Consider the following 25,741-nt stretch of genomic DNA (forward strand, 5'->3'; position numbering starts at 1 on the left):
GAAAAGAAAACTTGAATTGAGTGAAGCCCAGTCTGTAGCACTTGGAGCACTGGTGGCACACTGCCCTCCACTGGTTGATTCTCACTGGGAGAGCAACTTTATTCATCACTGTAGTTATCTAATACTTCCACCATTGCTACTATTACGACTCTCTTTGATATTTAGTGAAGCATTTACATAATCTACAATTACATGCGATAAAATCCTTAATTTGTGTCATTTTTTTCCAGAACTTGGTGCGAGCAGGAAGCGCCATCCTGGATCCCGACACCAAGGAGCACTGGGAGCAGATCCAGAAGACGGAAGGCGGCACCGCCCATCTGTTGCGCAACTTCGAGGACTACGCCAACACCCTGGCACAGAACGTCAGGAAAACCTACCTGAAGCCCTTCACCATCGTCACTGACAACATGAGTGAGTGGAGGAGCTGTGGTCACACATTGTGTAACGCGATCCCACCTGACACGCGTCCCTCACCCTTTGCCTCTGTCTCCTCCACTTCCTGCCACCGACCCAGTTCTGACCGTGGACTACTTGGACGTGTCGGACCCGGAGAGGGCGACGCTGCCTCGGTTCCAGGACATCCATGAGGAATACTCCAAAGAGCTTGGGTCGTCCATCCAGTTCCCCCAGTTCAACCTCCGCAGTCAGGGCCACAGAGGTAGGAGCGCTGTCGGAATCACCCCGTCTGATGTTTGAGAAGGTGTAAAAAAACAACAACACACAACTCCACTCGTATAGTCTGTCAATTTATGTCTTGCTATCCCCTCCCAGCAGAGTCCACCCCCGAACCTCCAAGTCAGACCGATCCCCCACAGGAGGAGGAGCACACAGTGTCCGATAGGAGACGGCGCCACCTCGAGCCAGTGGCTCCTCTGCCGGTTGCCGTGGTGATAGTGTACAAGTCGCTGGGGAAGCTCCTCCCGGAAAGTTACGACCCTGACCGCAGGAGTCTGAGGTAGACTACTGACAGTTAAAGTTTAGGCCTGCTGTTACCTTCAAAAACCTTTCCACGTGTGATTTTGTTAGACACTGATCACGAGGGAGGCCAACTTTCTCAAATGCTTTGGAAGTGTAATCCAGTGAAATTGTTCAAAACGAGGCCTAAAAGAAGGGAAAAGAGACAGCCCTTGTGTAATCTGAACTCTTAAAGCTATGTACAGTGTATATATTGTCTAATCCATTGTATTCTGTAAATGTTTGAAGAACATGTTTTAATCTGACGTTAATACACCACATGTCATAATATTTACTGTAGGTGTGTTTAAAGGAACCACCTTATTAGTGCCTGTACAATTCTGCTTAGTTATTCAGAAAATCTCAGCAAGGAGTGTGTGAGGGTTGTGTGTGTGTGTGTGTGTGCGTGTGCGTGTGCGCGCATGCATGCGTGTGTGTGTGTGTGTGTGTGTGTGCGTGAGTAGAAAAGGGAAAATGCTACTAAGAATATGTTTAAATGAATGACGTTAAAAATGACATAAGGAAGTTAACAAAAGGATGACAGTGAATATGAGTTCAGGCAATATGAGCATCCGTGTAATAAAACCATTAAAAGCACATTTAAACTTACTGTAGCGAAGCGATTAGAACATTTAAGTGAATCATTTTAGATCAAAATTATTTGCGTCGTCTTCTTTTTTTTACTTCTCATGTCTTTCCAGGCTCCCCAACCGTCCAGTGATCAACACAGCCATAGTGAGCGCCACGGTGCACAGTGAGGGTCCGCCTCTTCCTCCCATCCTGGAACCCCCCATCACCTTGGAGTACACCCTGCTGGAGACGGAGGAGAGAACCAAACCTGTGTGTGTCTTCTGGAACCACTCCATAGCGTGAGTTGCACTTCACTTCACTTGCATGCCCGAGCGTGTTCAGAACCCCGGAGGTTAAATCTTGCAGGTAAAACAGCATTTATAGTATATATTTTCTTTCCTTTTTAAATGTCCCTTTCTTCTGTGTGTGCGTTGGTGCGTTTAGGATCGGAGGTACAGGCGGCTGGTCCGCTAAAGGCTGTGAGGTGCTCAACAGGAACAACAGCCACATTAGCTGTCAGTGTAACCACATGACCAGCTTCGCCGTGCTCATGGACATTTCCAAGAGAGAGGTATTGAGGAATATATAACACACCCAGCCAAGCCTGCTATTTTCTGCCTGTTGTTACTGACTCCTGCCTTGATGCCTCTCCACAGCACGGGGACGTTCTCCCCCTGAAGATTGTCACCTACACCACGGTGTCGGTCTCCCTCTTCCTCCTCCTCCTCACCTTCATCTTGCTGTGTCTCTTGCGCCGGCTCCACTCCAACCTCCACGCCATCCACAGGAACCTGGTGGCAGCGCTCTTCTTCTCCGAGCTCGTCTTCCTGCTCGGCATCAACCAGACTGACAACCCGGTGAGTGTTTGGTCCACGTTGAATAGACTCTATATGGGCGGAGGGGAGCGTGCAGCAGCGACACAAACGCACTAAAGAAAGAGAGACATTTAAAAAGAGCGTAAGCATGCTTTGGTATCGTCTTCCTGCCTGAACTCACGCTAGAGCTTCAGCTCAACCATTTATCCACCACTATTTGACTTGTTTATTAACCATTTTTGCTGACTTGCTTGGTAAAGGATAGTAAAGCCCTGGATACCCTGGTTGGGGTATCACTGGTTCAAGGGATTGTACAGCTGTTCAAGGAGTGGTTTGGTGATATCAAACAGGTTTTGCCTTAGCTTGCTCTGCTTGGGACATTTGGACAGGAAGTCCCCCCAGCCAAGTAGTTCTTTAGATTACAGAGATTTGGTCCGGTCTCTATTCCGGTCGAGCCTCTGCTGCTCTGTGTATCAATTGGAGGGGAACATTCTGGGCATTTCGATGGGAAACAACACAGATGCATATAATACAGGATCCCACTAGTTTTTTACTTTCCCTATGCTTGTGGCATGGTGGAACATGAAGTGGGATCGGTGCGTCTTACGCTGATTTTTCCTGTATTAAAAAGTGCCAGGCGATATTTGTTTGGCCTGCAGGTAAACGTTGCGTTGACAGGGACTTCACCTTAATGTGTCTCAGGCCTACCTGAGATGGATTTGACAAATTATGTGTTTTTTGTGCTCGGCTAATGACTGTAATGGTGAGGAATGCCCTTTCCCAATTTTACCTCCCATGAGTTCATTTCCCTGAATTGACAGCCCTGGCTGGATGTGAATTTGTTGCTGTAAAGCTCCATAATTAAAAAGGTGTAACACATATCCTGATTTAGTACAGAGTCTGTGGTCAGAAACACTCACTCACACACACACACACACGCACACACACACACACACACACACACACACACACACACACACACACATAATGTAAAGGATCAAAAGGTGTTCTTTGAAGTCTGCTGACACAGACATTCAGACTCACACACACACACACACACACACACACATACACCTATGTGTGCCAGTAGCAGAGACATGCTGTGACTGGTACCTGTCTCCAGAAGCCAGGCCTCAGGGCGGTAGGCACTGGCAAAGGTTTCCCATGGCAACTTCTTAGTTTTCACTTGATAAATGTCTGATAAAAATCATGAAATTGTTAATTGACGGGTAATCCTGCTTTTTTGAAGAAGAACAAGGAGAAGAATTGAGGCTTGACAAGCCAGAGACACAAAGACAGATAACGTTGACATACTTGCATATTTCTTTTAGAGGTCAAACCCACGCAGTTAAATGTTGTTAGTTGCTTTGAGCGGCATGTCAGCAGCTTTCAAGCTCATAGTGACACGAATGCCACATAATTGAACATTGTCTCTTTGTATTTTCAAGCACTTGGTTTGATGCCTCCTTAGCCTTCCTTCGCTATCTGTCCAGGTTCAAGCAATAATCTGTAACTAGCGGTATCACATATACTAAAACATTGTGTAACAACAGCAAAAATATAGAAAAAGTTACGCAAACTATGCTAACATTAGCAAACATTTAACAAACAAAAGCTACTGCTCATACCAGACCAAGTTAGGATGCAGCAGCAAAACACCGGAGTGTATTAAATTGAGTGGCGGTGCGTTGTTTTTTTTGCTTGTGAGTTCAACTTTACATCTGTTCTTCTTTCCAAAAGTCACGTAGTGCCGCTCTCAAATTAATGCATCAGCTCGGACTAGTCTGGCCAAACCAGATGTGGTCAGTCTTACACAAGACGTCACAAGATCATCAGGCCCAGCTGTCAGTCCCAAGTCACCGTAACTACCAACCACCAGCTGTCAACCAGATGTACATCAGAGATTAAAGTCTAGTCAATTCATCAGTTGCAAAGCCTGCACAATAGTTTTAGTGGGGCGTACATTCTGCCTCATCACATCAAAAACGGAAGGGACAAAAAAAATCACAGAATTGAAAATGGAGAGAACTTAAACCAACTCATGCACACTAGAGCTAAATCTGCCCAACAAGGTTGCATCCTCTCCACATTTGCAGAAGGTAGCAGTCCTCATAATGTGAAATATGAAAGCAAAGGGTCCAACAAACCAGGATTAAAGATTAGAAGGTTAAATTCCAGATACGTTCTGACGGTTTTGACGGTTATGTAGAGGGACTCTGACACTGTATTGTGTTATCTGCAACTGTATGATAAAAAGCTTGGTAGAAGCCAACGGCGCACAGAGACTTTAATCAAGTCAAAGAATAAGTTTTATGTGCATATTTGTGTGCGTGCACGTCCTTTATCGAGTGTGTGTGTGTTTCAACTGTGGAATGCTGTCAGTGCAGGCCCAGGGCCATCCGCAGTATGATTTACCACCCCGTCAAAGTAGTCTCTCTCTCTCTCTCTCTCTTTCTCTGATCTCCGCAGCAGCACACACACAAAGGAGTGTGGGGATCGGTTGAATCATTACTGTTTGTAAAAAATTAGGAAACATTTGACCTTTGCTGCCATTAGGGCTGCGAATAACATCTTGAACGTTTTCAAATTGCTTGTTTTTACAATCCAACAGCTCAAAATCCAAACGTATTTTATTCACAACGATTTCAAACATAGAAAGATAATAAGAACTTGGGCATATTTTTGGAAATAAATGACTGATAGAAAAGGGAAAGCACAGCGGGGATGGCAAACAAAGTTTTGAGCAAAACAAAACTGATTTTTGTTGTCGTGGATTCTCTTCATTACTCTTTCATCTCCCTCCAGTTCGTGTGCATGGTCATCGCCATCCTCCTGCACTACTTCTACATGTGCACCTTTGCCTGGATGTTCGTGGAGGGGCTGCACATCTACCGCATGCTGACAGAGCTGCGGAACATCAACCACGGCCACATGAGGTTCTACTACGCCATGGGCTGGGGCATACCGGCGATCATCACGGGTGAGACAGACACACACACACACACACACACACAGACACACACTCACCCACACGCTCAGAAACAAGGAAAGTGGATGATGGCGGATTGTCAGGGTGCATTCGTGCTGTGACTCGTCTCCTCTGAGGAGGCTCTAATCCCCGTGGGAAAATGAGGAGGAAAGAGAAACACATAATGAGAGACGGGCGTCATTTAGATTTCCAAAAAGCACGTCAGCATAAATGTCATGTATAACAATGTTGGTGTGTGTGTGGGGGGAGGGGGGATGCTATGAATATATATATATATATATATATATATATATATATATATATCTATATATATATAGATATATATAAACAAATGTGTTGATTTATTTGTTTTATGGCCCTTTTTATTATCTCTTGATATAACTGCAACATTCAATTGTAATCATCTGGTAGTACCACCTTTTCAAGCCTGCCATTTACTGCATATTTGACTTTCAGACCCCTTGATGTCTGTGAAGATTGCTGTAATATATTAAATGCTTGGCAATGTGCTGACGTGTTTTGGAAGTATTGAACGCCGGCAAAGGCTTACTTGATTGGAATTTGGATTGAGAAATATTACGAGAGACATATAGAGTTACAGAGCGATACTTACAGAGATCCAAGAAGACATAGATACTTATGAGATAGATAGTCATGAGTGACTAAGACGGTAGAAGGAAAAGAGTGGCTTAAACTGTGGCACTCCGTCAAAAGGAGGAGGGGGGGGGCGGTAAAAGCAACAATGCATAAAACACTGCTGTAACACTGGTATTGTGTGTGTTTATAGGTTTGGCAGTAGGTCTTGACCCTCAGGGTTACGGGAACCCGGATTTCTGCTGGCTTTCTGTCCATGACACACTCATCTGGAGCTTCGCAGGACCCATCTTCGTAGTCGTCCTGGTATGTACCCTTGAATGCTTTCAGACCATTAGGTGTATCAAACTGAAGGAGTTGAATGGGTTTTTTCTATGTCGCTATAAATCATCTAAATGATATGGAATATCAAAATAAAATACCACAACAAGTCCTGTAAAATGCTAAATATACGCCTGAGGGAATTAAGTGTTTTGTTCACAAAGCCTCTTCCTCCTCTTTTTCTCTTTAAAGGTGAACACCGTGATTTTTATTCTGGCTGCGAAGGCTTCATGTGGTCGCAGGCAGAAGGCTATGGAGAAGTCAGGAGCAATGTAAGTCACATTAGTAATCCAATATAATCCAAGTTAATAAACAGCGTAGCCCTTTTAGCACGGGGGGGGAAGCTGATCCGTGTGCTTTTTCCCTCCTCAGTCCTGCACTTCGAATGGCCTTCCTCCTGCTGCTCCTCATCAGCGCTACCTGGATGCTCGGCCTGATGGCGGTCAACAGCGACGTCATGACCTTCCACTACCTGTTCGCTGCCTTCAGCTGTCTGCAGGTAACACAGCATTTATGTTTGACCTCTAGACAAGATCCTCACAGACCCTTTTCCATTGACACTTACTCCCTCCACTGTTTTTAACGCCGTCTCCTTCGCTTTCTTCACAAGGGAGTCTTCATCTTCTTCTTCCACGTGATCTTCAACAAGGAGGTGAGGAAAAACCTCAAGAACATCTTCATGGGAAAGAAGAGCGCGCCAGACGAATCCAGCACCACGAGGGCCTCGTTGCTCACCGTGAGTGAACAGCTACACTAATATGGCCTCCACATTTAATCATCTCATATTTGTTTAGTTTATTTCTTGCGAATCGGCCAGTCAAAACAAAGTCACGTTTTTCTTTTTCTCCGTCCAGCGCTCTCTCAACTGCAACAACACGTACACAGACGACGGCCAGCTGTACCGCTCGGGCATCGGCGAGTCCACCGTCTCCCTCAACAGCACGCTCAGGTCAGCCAAGAGCCGCAGCAGCTACCTGGCATACACACTCAGGTACAACACGCTCACTGACTTGCATGGCTGCTTCTGCAATACGCTGCTGCACGTGTGAGTGTGTTGTGTGTCTACGGCGCACAAAAGTCTGTTTGTCCACTCGCTTTATGTTGTCTTTTCTTTGTTCTCCTCCCTGCATGACTGCTGATGCATCAAATGTCTCACACATACTAACACATCCCCAGCCCCAATTACGTTTTTATATACATATATATATATATATATATATATATATATATATATATATACATATATATATATATATATATATATATATATATATATATATATATATATAGACGCACACACACACACTTTACAGGTACACACACCCACCCTGCCCTTATTCGCTGCTTTATCCAAAGCAAGGATAAGTTAAGTCGCTGAGTTTCTCTACATTTGGAAGGTATTGCTTTCCTTTCTTCCGCACATGCATGTTGCCACAGCATGGCACCTGCATTGTACAGTACCTCTGCTTGCATGAAAGATCATGGTGAGATTGGCCGGTGCAAGGCGCACGGCTTGGTTGCAAAACCCAACACTCACATACAGCAGGAGACATATCAACTCTCATTAATTATGCGTAGGAAGCAGCAGCCACACTATTCATACACACTGTCGTGTTGTTCTGTGGTTTATATATTGTGACGGATTAAGCCGCTGACCTTGTTCATTTGACTTGAGACATTTTGTGTAGCTGGAGGTTTCTTATGGGGGATATGGGGAGGAATAAAATGTGTGCAAGGATGGTCAAATGAGAACAAACTTAAAGAGTACAGAGAAACATTGTGAATATGTTTTAATAATTTGACGTTGCTTTATTGCACTGAAACAGACAGATACAGGAAAATACACTCCAAACAGTTTCAACATTATGAACATTATAACCTTCACGAAGAAAGGAGTCATTACAGGGCCGTTGTATTGAGCTGCATTAGTTTAAGCTTGTGCACGTTTAGCTGGGTGTTTCTTTTTTAACTTGTTTTTAACTTGTTCGAGAGGCTGGTTGAACATACAATCCCAAATATCTTTCATGTTTACCTGGTGTTTATACCATTTATGCAGTACACATACAGTCGGCCCACAGCAGACTCAAGTCTTAACTGCACTGTGTGTTATAACATGCGTGGTATTATAAAAAAGTGTTTTTTTTGTTCTTTTACTAATTACAGTTCAAGATGGTAGATTGACTTACTATATATATGTATATATATATATATATATATAATTTTTTTTCTTCACATGCCATTATTGCTTTCCTAATTCAACATTCTGAGGTTTGAAGAATTAGTTTGCAGCAAAGTTTATCGCTGGTAAATCTGGGACATTTTGTGATGTAGCTTTTCATCCCAGGCTCATCTCACCTGCGCGTCTTGTACCGCCGTGTGTTTGCGCGTATAACACAGACATGTGAGTGGTGTTACATGTACCTGGTGTTTTAAAAGAGTTTTACAGAATGAATGTGAGGTGTGACTTTACGCTTGGCTCGTAAAGCTGTCATCTGAGAGGGGAAGCGGGATGGCGTGCTGCCTGTGCAAGAGGCAAAGGGAAAGGGGTGGGGGGGTGGGGGGGGGGCTGTTCCAGAAGTGTCTCTCAGATCAGCCAGGTCAGAGTTTCCAGTATCTCAACCCAACTTGGGATAAACAGCTTCAGGTGGAGAGCAGAGGAGGTTATTGCAGCAATTTAGCAATGAGCAAGTATTACCCTTCAATACATTTTTTGTGGTAGACATTTTTTTTTTACATTTCTTTTGGTGATCAAGCTGCCAGTTTGACTTTAACCTGATGCAAGCACGCCTAAACCACAATGTAATATGTGTTTTAGTCTTTGTTGACGCCAATAGAGGCAAATGTTTTGTGATGAGAGATCTGTCTGGTGTTTCAGCTGTTAAACATTAGCGTCAAAACCTTGAGTTGTGGCTTGAGTTAACTTCCAGCGACGCTGTATTCCCCCCTCCTCTTTCTCTCTCTCTCCTCTTGATCTCCACCTCTTCTTTTCCACTCACATTTATTTACTCTTCCCATTCCTTCCCTCCTCCTGCATCTGACTCTATCTACGTAGAGAGGAGTCTGGTCAGAAGCCCAGTGTCTCCTCAGGAAACGCGAAAGGACACACGGATCTGGATGGAACTCTGTTCCACAGAAACGGCACCAAGGGAGATGGTGGGTTTTCACTGAATGGATGAATCAAAACCTCTCATAAATTTGCCTGCATGGAAAAATGAATGCCTGGGTGCATTTCATTCATAGAAGTTCATCTTTGTGCCGTCCTCCTTCCCTCCTTGTCCCCCGTCAGACTCGGACTCAGACAGTGAGCTGTCAGTCGACGAACACAGCTCCTCCTACGCCTCTTCTCACTCCTCCGACAGCGAGGACGACGACATCGAAGTCAAGCCCAAGTGGAACAACGAGAGGCAGCCCGTTCACAGCACCCCTAAAGGTATATAGTTGGATCAGTGCAAGAATGTAGTACACGTTTAAGGCATTTGCATTACATCCTACTTTATATGTATGCTTCACACTGGAAAATACTACTCCACTACATTTATTCGACAGCTATAGTTACTTTTCAGATTCATTCTATGTCCAAAATATGCGATGAACTTGCAAAACACGATGCACTGTTAACTGTCTCCTTGAAATGTCTCTTTCCTCCCCCTCCCTCACTAGTGGATTCAGTATCCAATCACGTGAAGCCTTACTGGCCAGCAGAGGCCACCACAGCCAGTGACAGCGAGGATCCCGGCGGGGCAGAGAGGCTGAGGGTGGAGACCAAGGTGAACGTGGAGCTCCATCCGGAAAATAAGCTCAACCACATCGGCGACAGAGAGAGGGAGCCTTTCCCGGAGAGAGACAAGCAGACGCCTGGTAACGCGAGAGACGCAGCTCCATCGAGCCAGCCCCACGGCAACGGCAACCACCAACCAGAGCAGAGGAAAGGTGAGAGGAGAGAATCCCTCGGAAATGAAGTTGAACCAAGTTGATTGATTGTATTTCAATTGGAATGATCTCTGTGTCCGTCCCAGGCATCTTAAAGAACAAGATTAGCTACCCCCCTCCGCTGACCGACAAGAACATGAAGAACCGCCTGAGGGAGAAGCTGAGCGACTACAACACCCCCACCATCACCTCCCCACCCCCCAACAACCACAACACCTCCTCCCCGCCCCTCCCCTCCGTCAACATCATGACCCCTTCGTCCCGGCCGCCCTCGCTGGCCTCCAACGACGGAGGTCGGCCGGGCAACCACGAAAACAGCTCCCTCACCAAGCCCCCCGTCGCCCCGCGGCCGCAGATTGCCACGGGACCCCCGCCTGCGGGCATCTACCGGGAGACCAACGGGGGCGTGGCAATGCACTTGAAGTCAGGGACGGTCAACGGAGGCAACGAGTCTGACTCAGAGTAAGTAGTTCCTACTGAGTCGTGTTGGCATGTGACAATGACCTTTTTTTTCTCTTTTCTTTCTTTTTTTTCAGCATCATTCTTTGTGCTCATGAAAACAAATGAATGAATGCTTCCTCAAAAGTGAATCCATGTCATTTAAATCACGTCTTTGGATCACTTTCAAGTGGATTCACGATGAATTTGGTACAACCGGACGGTTAAACAATATGTGTCGGTTGACCATGCATCGTCAACGGATTCATAATGCATGTCTCATAATAGTCAAAGACATTTTAGGGAACCCTTAGCTTTCTTAGTTGGACGAGAAGATGGATTCCGCTCTCACGCGAGACTGGTATTGACCTTCTCATTTAACTCGGAAAGAAAGCCAATAATAGTATTTCCTTCATATATATATATAGCATGAATAATAGGACCATCCTGCTGAGATGCTGCATGATTTTTTAGTTTTCACATTGCACGTTCTTCCTTTCTTTCTCCCGGCACCCTCTCCCCCCTCCCCCTCCTTGCATCCCCCGCCCCTCTTCTTCCCCTCCCTCCGTTCCTATCCGTTAACAGTTGCAGTAACGAGACTTCGATCTGACCTGTTAGGAAAACTCAGACCAGCCTGCCCTTGTGAGAGGAGGAGTGAAGAACCCGCCGGCCGAAGGAGAGGAAAGGAGGAGAGCCGGGAGGACTGGAATAAAAGAATAGAAAGGTTGAAGAGGAACTGCTGCGGATGGGGTGAAAAGAGGGAAACGTTGTTCTCCATGCCTGATCTGTCCATCCGTCCCTCCGCTCATGGTCCCTCTCTCTGGAGAGCAGTATTAATTGCAGACTTTAAGACCCCTTGAGACAAGCAAATAAGCAGAGGTAATAAGAAGATGTGAGAAATCAAAAAGGGAATGCTGGATTGTACCGAGAGAGGATGCAATGGAGCCACGTGTGCCAAAAACCACTGTAGGAAACGGGGACTGGTGTTCCTCCGTGTGCTTAAGTCGCCCTCTCAACGGGTCAAGTTAGGAAAGCTGGAAAGGTCAGATGAACACAGACTCAAATACATGCTGGTATATTTGTATTTCAAAAGGATTTCAAGGACTACCAGTCCCTTAAAGCATCAGCCTGTTCTATTGGACACATCAGACTCTGATACCGGACGGCGCAATCACACACCAAGTGCTCTTTTCTTCTTCTTTTTTTTTTTTAACTCAAAGAAAGGCTTCCCCAGCCTCTCAATGCATTGCATTTAGAGTGTAATTAACATGTAGATATTGTTTAAGGCGAAGAAGAAACAATCTATTTTGTATTTCAGCTGTTTAGTTTTTTAAACTCAAAAATGTCTGCCTGTGTTTAGTCGGCAAAGCTCTCCGATTGTGAAAATCACTTGATATGCTGGCTTCTAGTCTCCCACTGAGAACAATCTTGAATTGAGGCCTTACTCAAACAAACACATACTGAATTTGCCTGCAGTGGGCTCTCCAGAGATTTACTGTATATTCTGCTTTACAGACACACACACACACACACGTATAATGTCTGCAATAATGGCATAGACATGCGCACACAGAACCGTGATCATAAGCGAACATTAATGATGTGGAATGGAGAGGAATCCCCCCTCTCCTGTTGAAAACTCTGTTTTTCAGTTCGAGCACTATGAACCTGAAGCCTTCTTTTCCAGTGTCCGTCCCGACTGTTTGTCCAATACAACACACTCGTGAATACGAAAGTTATGAACTACAGTAAATGTGCACATTGGGGTCGGAGGTCAGTTTCACTTTGAACTCGACTTTTATTCCGGAAATAGGCGAAAAGACAAAAAAACATGGCTTTTGTCGTTCTTTAGTGGCATAAAAAGAGCTTTGTCAAGACATCGTCAAAGCCTCACGTCGAGATGAACGTCTTCACTGCTGAACTTCTGGATCTGAGTTCAAAGTGTAAATGAAGCCAACTCTATGCATCCAGCAGCTAACTTAAAGTGTCGTTTAGCACTCACTAAATGCCTTCGAACCACTCGAGGTGTTTTCTTGCCCTCCTGTAATCAATGCTGTTGAAATGATGATGTTGTTGTTGTTGTTGTTTTTTATCGATCCCAGACACTGGAAATGTTTTGTAACATAATGTATATTTATTTTTTATGGTTTTCGAGACACTGGAAAGAAAAGATGATGGCGACTGTAAAATTAAAGACATGATGAATTTTTCTCCGTCTTGTGCAGCCTATTACATGTCTGTTGCCCGGAAGGAAGCCTGCAGCTCGTGGAAACGCGCGTGCGCTACGCCAGAAAAAAAGGGATGCGATGCGGACTTTTTCCGAAGCCGACGAGCAACAGCGATCGTTATTTATATTTATCGCTTATTTCACAGCTTTTTCTCTGGAGCAGGTGATCACATGTGGGGAAAGTGTTCGAGGTCCTGCGTCCTCACTGGAAACGGGTTATGCCATATCGCCATTGTTTGTATTGTATGTCTTTTAGAATGCTGGATATCACATTGTGTCTGCATTTTTACATCAACAAAGATCACAGATTCTTCTTCGTCAAGACAGTCAAGACTGGTCGGATGCGAATGAATGTACAACAGCCAGTTGAAAAAAAGGTGATGCTTTAATAATGTATGCTTTATGTAATAAAGTAGTCCTGTTTTCATATCAGGTAAGAATAATACTGTGGGTGAGAGAGAAGGATGGAGGCACAGATAAATAGACGGAGGTTTGAATACAGCAGGGATGACATATTTCAAACAGAGGTGCAGCGTGAAGTGCTGTGCATGCGGTATGCAGATGTTGTCCTTACAAGGTAATGTATGGGGAGAGCAGTCTTACTGGCTCCATCTGTCCTGTGCCCGCTGATCAGAGCCCCGCTGACTATCAGTGGACAGTTCACCCAGGGTGTGTGAGAGGAAGTAAGGTTAAAGACTGCTCTGCTGCAGAGTTGAACCGTAAACATAAGAACTGCGTGTGTGTGTGTGTGTCCATCAAAGTGGTTAGTTAAATTAAATGGTGGCAGCCGTTCTTAACGAAACCTTTCACACACACACACATCCTTGTTACAGAGAAACTCTTATTTTTACACATTTTTCAGTTGAGCAAAAGGATTTTTTCAGGAAATGTTATTCACAAAAGGACTCGAAAAGCAACATCCTACCTACCTCTTCTTTTCCCCATAGGGAGACTCCAGGAAGTGGAGTAGATATCATGTTTTAATCAGTGATCTTTAGGGGTTAAGGTGGGTGAGTTCTGTTACATTTGGACAGATCTATTGTAGATGCCCCCCCACCCCTCCGTTTCCATTCTTTGCTGAATGTGGCTTCAAGAAAACAAACAAACACTAATAATCTGCCACTGAAGATACTTTGTGATAATTGACGGTTCGCTGAGCCTCCCATCTGCATTATTGACATTTTTTTCCACAGCTCAGCCCACTTTAAGACCAGGCACTTTGCTCTTGCATTCCAAGGTAAGCCGCCTATACGCAGCCCTTCACTTTAATCTTTGTCTTTAGGAATTTGTCTTCAGCCACATGTACCCTGTTAGTGGAGATGCACTTATTAGCATGAGAGGATCAAAGAGTTGGGGAGAGGTAAAAAGGCGTCTGAGGTAGGACAGGACCGTGAATGCACCTTCTGCTTTAACTGGGGGAGATGTAAGAGAGTTATGTCACTGCGGGCCGTAAAATCTCCCTCTTCTCTTTATGTCTTAGGATAGTAAATAAAACCAGTAAGGCAAGGCGAGTTTATTTATAGAGCACAATTCATACACAAGGCAATTCAAAGTGCTTTACAGCTACATACAATTACAAAATAAAATCATTCCATAAAAATAATAATATATTAATTATATTAAAAGCGAAGAGTGTATATAAAATACTTTTAGTTGTCAAATAGAACCGTTTTCAGCCTGGATTTAAACATTGTCAGAGTTGAGGCCTGTCTCACATATTTTGGAAGACTGTTCCAGATTTTAGCATAAAAGTGAAACGCCGCCTCCCCGCGTTTTGTCCTGACTCTGGACCAGCAGAAGACCACTCCCTGAGCTTCTCAGAGCCCGAGATGGTTCATATGGCTCTAACATGTCACACATGTACTTTGGTGCTAGACCATGAAGAGATTTGTACACAAGCAGAGCTGTTTTAAAGTCTATTCTCTGAGCAACAGGAAGCCAGTGCAAAGACCTGAGCACTAATATGGTCGTATTTCCTGGTTCTAGTCAGGACTCGAGCAGCAGCGTTCTGGATGTACTGCAGCTGTCTTACAGCTTGTTTAGAGAGCCCAGTGAGCAGGCCGTTACAGTAGTCTAACCTGCTGGAGACAAACGCATGGATTAGTCTCTCCAAGTCTGGTTTAGACACTATTCCTTTGATTTTGGCAATGTTTTTTAGATGGTAAAAAGCTGTTGATGTTATTGATTTAATGTGGCTGTTAAAGTTCATTTCTGAGTCCAATATTACCCCTAGATTTCTAACCTGATTTTTAGGTTTTAGAGAGAGATTCTCAAGGTGACTGATACCACTTTCTCTTTGTTTCTGTGGGCCACAGACAATGATTTCAGTTTTGTCTGAGTTTAGCATCCACACACTGATCTGTTCAATGCAGTGACAAAGTAAATCTACAGGCCCATATTCACCTGCCGTCAGTTACACGTAGACCTGAGTGTCATCTGCATAGTTGTGGTAGGACACGTTATAGCTGCATATTAGCTGGCCTAATGGAAGCATGTACAGATTGAATAATAGGGGTCCAAGGATTGACCCCTGGGGAACCCCACAGGTCAAAGCCATTTGGTCAGAGACACAGTTACCAATTTCAACAAAATACGTCCTGTCCTCGAGATAGGACTTGAACCAGTTTAGAGCAGTACCAGAGATTCCCACCCAGTTTTCTAACCTCTGTAATAAGATCCCATGGTCAACTGTGTCAAAGGCAGCGCTCGGGTCCAGCAGAACTAAGACTGACACTTTGCCTGCGTCTGTGTTCAGGCGGATATCATTTGTCACCTTGATCAGAGCTGTCTCAGTGCTGTGGTGGGGCCTAAAACCTGATTGGAAAGTATCAAAAGCATTGTTAGACAGGAGAAAGTCAGTAAGCTGTTGGTATACAACCTTCTCTAGGACTTTGCCTAAGAATGGCAGGTTTAATATGGGCCGGTAGTTGTTCAGTACTGTGGAATCAAGACTGCTCTTCTTTAGAAGAGGTTTAATGACAGCAGTTTTTAAGGCCTTTGGAAATGTTCCAGTCTGGAGTGAGATGTTGACTAGGTTAGCGAGTTGTGGTAACAAACTGCTCAGCACAGACTTTAGAAATCTAGTGGGTAACTCATCAAAGCACGTCGCTGGACTCAGACTGCAGATGATCTCTTCAACTCTTTTGTCAGTGACAGGTATGACATGTGTCAGCTCTAGGTGTCTAGCTGGGTACAGAGTAGATATTTGTGTTGTGGAATTGATGGCATTTTTAATTGCCTTGAACTTTCTCATTAAAGAATATTGCAAACTTATTACACTTAGATATAGAATTGAGTTCTAAGGGCAGTGAAACAGGAGGGTTTGTTAATCTGTTTACTGTAGCAAACAGGACACAAGAGTTGTTACTGCAGTTTGTGATGATTTCAGAAAAATAACTCTCCCTTGTTCTACGCAAAGTACACACATACTGGACATCCTGCTGCCTGCCACTGGGTATTGCCAAGTAAATTATTGTGAGCATGCGGAGAGAAAGGTAAGATGAGATGATCAGGTTTCACAGGTTAGTCGTCAAGGCAACTCAAGCCAGTCCGCTCCTCATGTGACATAAGGAGGTACAAATATGAAATAAGTCGTCCAAACAGAGGCAGCGTTTGTCAAAATATGGCTGGTGGTGGGATTATTTGCAATGTTTGCAGTCGCTATACGCTCTGTCTGTGTTCCATATCTTCTCTATTATATGACATTAGCTTGCAGCGATAAGTCTGTCAAAACAGGTATCGTTTTGACAGGTGGTCTGCATTTCACTTTGGAATAACAGCTTCGATTTGAAACTTGAGGAGTGGAGGCAAAGCAAAAGGTCTCATCGGTCTACCAGAGTGATGCTCTGCCCTCCTCTTTATCTCTGCTCCATCACAGCCAGGCGGACTAAATAATTCAGACTCACGAGAGCCACAGTTGGCCTCCTAAAGAAAACCACTGTGCTGAACAACAGGCAGGAGGGAAGAGGATGACCGATCCAATTGCGCCATCTACTGGAGAAGAATGTCAAAAGTAGAGCTACCGCAGAGTGTGTGCAACTCTGGCATCTCTGTATTTGTGAGCACAGTTACTGGAAGGATTAGAGGATGAGAGCAATCTCTTAAAGTGGGAAGTTGTCGGTTTTGTAATCAACACAATATATATTGTATTAAATATTAATCACTAGTTAAACAAAGTAAAAAGTGGGGTAGTACATTTATTCGTAATATTTATTAAGAGTTTAGTTTAGAATCAGAAAACCAACAAGCTTCATCGGAAGAGAGTTGCTCATAGTACCTGAATGGGTTGGTACTGAACAGTTGCCACACCATAGTCAGTGATGTGGCAGGATAGTTTGCTTTGCAAAGTGTCAAATACAATCAGAAAATAATGTGATCTTTTGTCGTAGAAACACACATTTATAAATGTCATAGGTATGTTTTCTATGATTACAATTAGACAATAGCTTTGGTTTAGGATATCACATTTCAGCCTATAGAGTGTAGTGTTAGGAGAGAGACTTGAGGTGAAAGTTACAGCTGGGATTAGCTGAGAGAAGAAGCAGCACTGAGATAATGCTGCATACAAAATGGCACAGGCAGTATCAAATGACAGAATAGGTTCAATGTAAGGTCCTCAGAAACACAGCAATTCCAACAGTGTCTCAAGCGATAGCAATGCAAATTAGTACAATTTAAACAGCCCTGTGAAATAACATGCAATGCATTGCACAAGACAGGTCATTGTGAAAAGTCAACAACTACAGACCTGTCTCTCTCCTTCCTTTTCTTTCCAAAACTCTCGAGCAAGCTTTCTTTAACCAAGTCTCCACCTTTCTCCACCATAACAACCTTCTTGACCCTCGCCAGTCTGGCTTCAAGGCCAATCACTCAACAGAGACTGCTGTCTCTGAGCAACTTCACACTGCTAAAGCAGCCTCTCTCACCTGTCCTTATCCTTCACTGCCAGAGCAGCCTCTCTCTCCTCTGTCCTTCTAGACCATGGTAAAAACCGTACACTCCAGCCCGTTCACTCCGCTCGGCATCTGCAAATCGGCTTGTAGCTCCGTCACTTCGAGCTAAACACTCAACAAAGTCACAACGGTTTGCTGTGCTGGCTCCTCATTGGTGGAATGAGATCCCCATTGACATCAGGACAGTAGAAAGTCTCTACATCTTCCGTTGGAAACTAAAAACACATCTTTTCCGATTATACCTTGAATAAAGAAAGTAGCACTTTAGTAGCCCTTAGATGGCACTTACTTATAGCACTTTGTAGTTTGGCTTTCTTGAAGAAATTGTACTTTCTTGATTCTCGCTGTTCTGAGTTTGTACGCATGGCTGAATGCACTTATTGTAAGTCGCTTTGGATAAAAGCGTCAGCTAAATAAAATGTTATATAATGTAAAAAGAATATTTCTATGAATATACATCGAAAAAGACTGTTCTGATAGCAGCAAAAAATTAATCAAGCATTTTATCCAAGTGTGTTTTGCATCAGCAGCCTCCTCATCCATCCTCCCCTTCCTCCCAACTGTTCTATAATTGACTCGGGATGCTCTGCCAGTTGCATAAGACGCGTGTGGTTGTGCAACCCTCTAGAAAATACTGATTTGGGATTAAGAGGTTTATTACAGGGTTTTCTAAATGAGCGCAGAGGGAGGATTTGGGAAATCTTAGCAGCGGTACTTTTGCTAGAAGACATCGGAAGAGGATCACAAACCAGAAATCCATTGTGTGTCTATGCATGTGCGTGTGTTTGTGTGTTTGTGTGTGTGTCCAGCATGACGAAGGGGAATTCCATCTAAAAGCATTAGTCCCCTTGTCAGCTGCATGGTCTCTGATCACTACGCAAACCCTGAATGGTATCCCATTCAAGCTTATAGTATTTAAAGATCCAATAAAACAGTGTCTGCTGCGGAAATAACCTGCAAGAGACATATTTATTTTGCAAAAAGTGTCCTATTTACATACTGTACATCCTTTTTGCTAAGTTTTTGGTCTGCTCCATCTCCTGAGAAAAGTATCTGTCTCTTTAGCTGCTACATGCCCCACTGTGTTCGCAAGCAAAATGCTAATTTCTTCTGGCTGCTGTTTCGATCTAGGCAGATAGTGTAGGATGGAAAACCACGCTGATGAAAGTGAACAAAAACAGCCCAAAAATGAGCTGAAAGACAAAGGTGTACAGAGCTAAGAGGAACTGTGCATCGCAAGCAAACCCTTTTCCCATAACAGTAATCTCGAGGTCCTTTGTGAATATGATCCGTTGATGCGAGTCTACAGTAGGCCTTTTTCTCAGAAGACATTTCATAATAGGGAAAACGCAGGTGTAAATAATCTAATTAATGACGACTGAATTCCATTTAGTTGCTTTGATTTTTAGGGCCCTGCATGCTGGGTCGCCCACTCTCACTGTGGAACACTTGTAACAGAGCCATCTTTGGCCCTACTAGTACAACCTGTGCTTTTCCTACTATGCCAAGTCAAAAGGCCTCCGGAAAGTCATATACAACATATAAAGTGATGCTTATCAGTCCTTCAGATAGCATACTGCAAGTAATATGTAGGAAGAAAGGATTGTCTGTATTACTGCTGGAGTCACACTCTTCACGGTGTCCTTTCTGCTTTTCATATCATCTAAAGGCCTAATGTCAGCTGGTATCGGCTCCAACCCCCCCCCCCCCCCCCCCCCCCCCCCCCCCCCCACCCCCACACCCCCACACCCCCACTGCCACCAGGAGAAGCAATTACGCATAATGGACGGGTGGATGTTCTCTAAAGGTCTGCAGAACGTCCTCAAGAACTGGGCATGGAAAGTCCTGTCTGTCAGGGACTCATTTGGTTAAACAAATGTGAAGGCACGATAAACGTGCACTCTCTCTCTGTTCAGTCTTCAGTAGCAGCAGCTAAAGCCACACAAAAATGGGCGTCTCGTCAACAGAAGCTGCACAGCTTTGACTTTTCATGGCAGTTTTAAATGATTGTTAAATGCAGCAAGAAACCTAATGATGGGGGGAAATGCCTGGAAAGTCCGATCCCCTTTTTGTGGTGGGTGAGGTGGTGAGGATGAGGAGGAGGCGGCAGCAACACGGCAGCTGAAGGACAACCAGGGCAAAGCACTAGCGATGACAAGACTACACTGATCCTCTCTGGCCTCATTGGTAGTCTGACTGCAGACATAGAAAGTACTTGTGATTACTTTCCGGTAATCTATGGTCTCATCTCAGGGGTCAGGGGTCAGTTGACTCCCGTTTCTTCTTCTCTCGCTTTCTACCCATTTCACTCCTCTTCTTCTTGGTCCATTTGAGCCCAAATTTATTCACACTGTGAGAGTAACGTCAGGAGGATTGTCAGAGGTTACCTCAAGGCCGTATCACCTCTCGGAAACACCATTTCTGATTTAGAGGGACAGCGGGGACTTCAGCGAAGACTCCTGGCTGCTATTACCTGCAGAAGATAAGGAGAAGCTCATAGACAAACAAAGCGAACATGCGAAGGTTAGCATTTCAAAAGCTGTCATGTTATTTTGTTTTAGAATTGTATTCTTGGGATGTGCAAAATGCTTTATTTGCAGGAATAATGCTCAAAGCTCAAGTGTCTATTCCTCTATTCAGCCTACTGTAACTCATTTTAGACATTGACCTTTGAGAAATTCACCTTTTAAAAGTATTATACTTGTACTTATATGTGTTATTTGTGGTTGGGTTGGGTTTGGTCATAGGTTCAGAGGTAATAGTGAGTAATGATTCTTCTTATCTTGTGAGACAGAAATAATCTGGAACAAACAGGAACGAACTGCTTTTCAAACAGGCCTGTTAGATCCAGGGCTGGAACTACCTTTGAGATAAATAGTAATTCCCTCAGTATATTTTGTGGGAATTCTTGGGGTTTTGCAACATTAGGCCATGTCGAAAAACAATTTAGTAGATAATGCTTTGAAACTGTATTACAGGCGTGCCAAATTGTTAGTCGTCTGCAATCTACATTTTAATTCGCGTGGAGGTTTCCTAAAAATCCGCATTCAAAACACCTTCATTGGCTATATAAAACTCCATAACTCAAAAAACACCATGCACCACAGTCAGAAGGAAGCGTACAGTTATATATTGTGACTCGGGTTCGGGAGTTTCTTTACAGTACAGCTTAATGGCGTGCTAACGAGGCCATTGTTTACCCACGTGTTTCATAATTCATCCCTCCGTGATATTGGCAGCGGCGGTGACGCGGTGCGCGTGTCTCCCGCATACGGCCCCTTTAAGAAAGCAGCTCCGCTCACTGACGACCCGTCTCCCGGCCCTGCTCCCTGTCCGTTTCTGCGAAATCAACAAGAGAAGAAGGCAAGCTAGTATCCACAAGCTCCGAGCCAACGGTGCTGGCTATCTCTCCACACAGAAGGAGGGGCGGGGGGGGAACGCAACTGGTATTTCTGTTTAGTTTTTTTTTCCTCTTCGCCTCAGTGTTTGCCTGCCTAACCGCTCGACACGCAGCAGGAGACGACATTTAGACGGTGGACAGAAACAAGCGGATATTGTCGGCATGGATGGACCAAGTGAGCAGATTTCGCCGTCAGACTGGCGCTAATTTAGAGGTCCTGAGCAGCAGGTGTACTGACGGATAAAGCAGACTAACGGCAATCTCAGTGTTCATGAAACTTTGCTACGATTTACGTGCTGGGTAAGAAGACGTGTTTTTAAAAATGTATTTCCCCTCCACCCTCCCGCTCCATCTTTTTATAACGTTCGTCAAATGGCTATTATTAGAAACATAATGTTTTACGTCCACCGCCTGTCTTCATGTTTCATCGGGTGTCGGAACGAAATGCGGTTTTATTGGCTTCTCATATTTTGAATGTTACAGATATGAGAAAATGTCCGACCGTGCGAGAGGTTTATTGTAAAGAGTTAACTCGAGGCCTAAGCTGACTTCAAACTCCAGCGTTTCATCCAGTCGCTGCTCGAGCGTTATGTAGCGGTTGAATTCAACAGTGTGGTTCGGCCTCGCGGACCTCAGTCAGCGGTCCTTCGCTGCTTTCTAAAGCGGGGTTTTCCATGGAGGTTACCTAGCATTCAAACACTCACAATAACCTGCATTTTACAGCCTAGCTACTCTTATATTAATATATTTGTATGCATTTTTGCTAGCCGTTTGGCTACTGTCATTCATGGTCGTATGTTACTCTATGAAAATGAAATAAACCGAGTTGGAAGTAAAACGTTCTTAATGTACCTGAACGTGCACAGTTATTTGACAAGTGCTGGCATGTTGTGTTCACTGACAGTAGGAAGCTTGACATCTGAGGTGTCATGTCGACTGTTCTGTCAAACCAAAATGATTTCACGATTTTTTTATATATATATATATATATATATATATATATATATATATATATATATATATATATATATATATATATATATATATATATAATCAACAGCAAGTTAATGTACAGTATATAAATCTGTTAAAAAAAAAATTCTGAACAAATCTAAAATATAAAAAACACAGCTGGAATTTACTGTACAGGGGACTTTTTAGTCTGTAAAGCCTCTGAAAAAATAAACACTTTCAGTGATGTAGCTAGATTGAGCAGTTACACTGACCCAGCCGCCATTTTTGTAGTCGGCTCCATTTCATACAAAACATTTATCCTCCTTAAGACGGTGCGTCTTGAGGCTCATACGCGCCGTCTTTCGTTGTGATTCTGAGGACGCTTCTCAGACCGACATCTTCCATGACAGGACTCGGCCTGCAGTCCGTTTCTCTCCACCTGGCCGAGGCATTTGTTCATTGTTCCTGCGTTGGTTTATCGACAGTTCTCCCGCACGCCGCATCCAAAGTAGTCTGCCGAAGTTTCGCTCCACTGGTTGTTTGGGTAGCTAGGTAATGCTGTGTGACGCCTTTAAGACTCGTAGTCCTACGGTGATAAGATAACTCCTGTTTGAGTTGTTACAAATAACTTTGCTTCTATCAACTACACCGTCTGGTATTTTAAAAAGTATTTTGGATTATAAGGCGCACTGTCAATGAATGGTCTATTTTCGATCTTTTTTCATATATAAAGCGCACCCGACTATAAGGCGCATTAAGCAAAACAAAACAGTCAGTCAGTCAAACTTTATTAAACGTGTTCACAATAACTCAACATTGTTCAAACGTTAATGAGCGTATTCACAATAACTCTCAACCTTGTTCAGTTGTAACACGTAAAAAAAAACTGTCTGATACTGCTAAATCAAACGTTAGCGTAACTCTGTGTGGTCTTCTTTACTTTACAGGTCATCTTCTTGCTTCCTCCACTTCCGTACCATTGATTCATTAATGTTGAATTCTCTCGCAGCTGCTCTATTCCCATGTTCTACTGCGTGACTGATAGCCTTGAGTTTGAAGTCCGCGTCGTAAGCGTGTCTCTTGACAGGTGCCATTTCGGGGTCCTTATACACACACACTGTAATATTATGGCGAAGCACAGTATGTATTACTCCTCGACGCTCCTGACTATGGTAGCCGTAAAGGGGCGTTCCCACCAAACGCGTTGCGAATCTTTCGCGTGTCTGGATCCCATGTAAAGTCAACGCACAGACGCGTTTGGTTGAAATTCGCCGGAAGTTGCGATAGACGCATTTCGCGCCTTGTGAAATTTCACCAGAGTTGAAATATTTCAACTTCCAACGCGAGTTGCAAAAGTTTCGCAAATCGCCAGCCAATCAGCGTTGAGATGCTCCGCCCGTTGGGCTGCTGCTGCTCTGGTAGCGCTGGAAGCGGAAGTTATCGAGACGGAGTCGGTGAAACTCCCCGAGCTGTGTGAGCCTACGGGTGATGTTATGAACCCAAACACCAACACCAAATTATAACTGTTTTTACCAAAGTCGTACTAAAACATTTTGACAGAGCGGCGTGTACCACACACAATCGCTTCGAGGTCAGTAAGCACAACCAGAATTAATCCATATATAAGGCGCTCCGGATTATAAGGCGCACTGTCGTTTTTTGAGAAAATTAAAGGCTTTTAAGTGCGCCTTAAAGTGCGGAAAATACGATATATATATATATATATATATATATATATTTTATTTATTATATATTTTATTTATTTATTTATTTATTATTCACTCACTCAGTGTCTGATAACCAGTATCGGTGGTTAGTTCGAGGGACAAGCAATCGATTCCTCCCCGTGATTGATCCTGCCTCATTTGCTTCACACAGAATTCAAATACGGTGACACTTTGTCCCCACTGTCCATCTAATTTGAGAGGGGGGGGGGGGCATATTGACATATTGTTAAGGAAGTATTGATTGTGTATTTATATCCTTGTTTATATAACATTGGGAAATAATCGCAGTTGGGATGGAGGGACGCTGCATTGGATGCAATGAGTGCAATGAGTGCAAGGACAGAGATAGAGGGTAACAACAAAGTATCTTCACGCTGTCGACACGGTGGGTGAGTAACTCTCACCTTGCCAATTCTGATTTGACTCTTTTCAAAACACTCTTAATGGTGTAATGGCTATCAGTGCTTGGGTTAAAACGCAAACTAACCATTCAAAATCTGCACTGACGGGAAAAGGAAAATTAGCAACCTGGCTTGACTATTGGCTTCTAAAAATGCATGCCATGACTGACTTTTTATTTTTGTTCACAGTGTTGCATTAGTGGGCTGGATACAAGTTTGTGCATTCTTCTCATTTCTACCTCGTCTCTATTGATCTTATGTCCAAATTTGAGGGAACGAGAATCCCTTTTGAACCTCCAACTACAGAACGGAGCAGACTGTGTGTAACGGGTCCAATGAGAGTTCAAAACTTATAAATGGCAATGCTATTGGGCAGTTCGTTTGCAGAGGTTACACAATAGTTGCCTTTAGGCCTATTTAAAAAAAGAAAACAGGATTATTTTTTTTGTCTTGCATCTGGCAGGGTACTTTTTCCATTCCAGACTCTTACTATTCAGCATGGCAGCAGCCTGGTGTTTTTTTTTAATTGGTATTTCTTCTGACCGATCTGTTGCCAGTCTCTTCACTGTAGGAAAGTGAGCTAAACAAAAGTTGAAGCTACTCCATGGAACATTCTTGTTAATGCTGGCAAATGAAATGTGATGTATCTAAAGGCCACATTAATCTCTCTCTCTGTCTCATTGGCTCATGAAACTCGTAGAAGTTGACATTAGCTCTACAGGTGAGCCTCTCTGCCATACTGAGCCTCATTTCTACAGAAACAGAAAACGCATGTTGTCAGGATGACCTTAGATGGTTTCATGTAGCGCATCTTGAGTTGGAGCACATGTAAAAGGAAATGAGGTTTCCGTCAGTCATCAACCTGCAAATGCAACACGGTGACATTTCCAGCTAACAGCCAGCTATTGTCAAACGTTCTGTTTTTCTGAAACAAAACCTGACGGCCTAATTAATGTCCCTGAAAATACAGAAAGTGGCCTACTTGTTCAAGCGCCTGTATATACAGGGACGCAACTTTAGAAAAAGCCACTCGCGTCTCATGTGACGATACCATGGCAGTATCCTCTTTATAGATGCAGATTGCCAGGGGGTGATGGGGAGACCATGCACCTGGGTAGTTCTTAAAGTAAGAGGAGTGTACAGCTGAGCACATACAGGTTCATTAGACTACCGTTTAGTGTACATTATGAGCCAAACAAATTGATCCTCAGATGAAAGTAGCCGTGCCCTGACACTAATACATAGCGCTCATAAACAATACATTATTATGGTTGCCAACAAGGATGTATATCTAAAAACACTGCAGGCTATACTTGCGATCTTGTCTTGTGATTAACGCAGCGTGGTGAATACATTAGGGCTGCTCAGCTAGAATGAGTGACACGATGCTTTGAGCACAAACAAAAAGACCAAATGAATCAACAACTATTTTTCAGCACAATGTTGAAAGTATCTGCTTTGGTGAT

The 25,741-nt window shown here is 43.8% G+C and overlaps 2 protein-coding genes and 1 long non-coding RNA gene across 6 annotated transcripts in view; 2 read left to right on the forward strand and 1 right to left on the reverse strand.

Moving 5' to 3' along the window:
- Positions 1–11,506, forward strand: part of celsr1a (cadherin EGF LAG seven-pass G-type receptor 1a) — a 77,857-nt gene extending 66,351 nt beyond the window's left edge. Inside the window, exons 20-36 of one of the 2 annotated variants that reach the window (XM_034525888.1) lie at positions 231–414; positions 518–661; positions 778–958; positions 1,659–1,826; positions 1,972–2,098; positions 2,184–2,384; positions 5,148–5,322; positions 6,119–6,231; positions 6,439–6,518; positions 6,619–6,745; positions 6,857–6,982; positions 7,101–7,237; positions 9,299–9,399; positions 9,533–9,676; positions 9,907–10,176; positions 10,263–10,638; positions 11,233–11,506. In XM_034525888.1, the coding sequence (XP_034381779.1) occupies positions 231–414; positions 518–661; positions 778–958; positions 1,659–1,826; positions 1,972–2,098; positions 2,184–2,384; positions 5,148–5,322; positions 6,119–6,231; positions 6,439–6,518; positions 6,619–6,745; positions 6,857–6,982; positions 7,101–7,237; positions 9,299–9,399; positions 9,533–9,676; positions 9,907–10,176; positions 10,263–10,638; positions 11,233–11,260 (2,682 nt within the window). In that variant the 3' untranslated portion in view covers positions 11,261–11,506. Of the gene's footprint in view, positions 1–230; positions 415–517; positions 662–774; positions 959–1,658; positions 1,827–1,971; positions 2,099–2,183; positions 2,385–5,147; positions 5,323–6,118; positions 6,232–6,438; positions 6,519–6,618; positions 6,746–6,856; positions 6,983–7,100; positions 7,238–9,298; positions 9,400–9,532; positions 9,677–9,906; positions 10,177–10,262; positions 10,639–11,232 lie in introns of both variants that reach the window. The other variant, XM_034525887.1, reaches the window with a different exon arrangement.
- On the reverse strand, positions 8,861–21,196 carry LOC117725967. Its single transcript, XR_004608956.1, has 3 exons — positions 20,998–21,196; positions 20,181–20,266; positions 8,861–9,670 (listed from the first exon to the last, which is right to left on the reverse strand). It is a non-coding gene; the product is annotated as an uncharacterized LOC117725967 (long non-coding RNA).
- The window catches only part of gramd4a (GRAM domain containing 4a), a 41,397-nt gene continuing 36,719 nt past the window's right edge, over positions 21,064–25,741 (forward strand). For all 3 annotated transcript variants that reach the window (XR_004608955.1, XM_034525889.1, XM_034525890.1), the window contains exon 1: positions 21,064–21,493. Coding sequence is in view for 2 of the 3 variants with exons in the window: in XM_034525889.1 (XP_034381780.1) it covers positions 21,465–21,493 (29 nt within the window). In the remaining variant the exon portion in view is untranslated. The remainder of the gene's footprint in view (positions 21,494–25,741) is intronic.

Source organism: Cyclopterus lumpus, chromosome 23 (genome assembly GCF_009769545.1).
Source record: "Cyclopterus lumpus isolate fCycLum1 chromosome 23, fCycLum1.pri, whole genome shotgun sequence".
Lineage (NCBI taxonomy): Eukaryota > Metazoa > Chordata > Actinopteri > Perciformes > Cyclopteridae > Cyclopterus > Cyclopterus lumpus.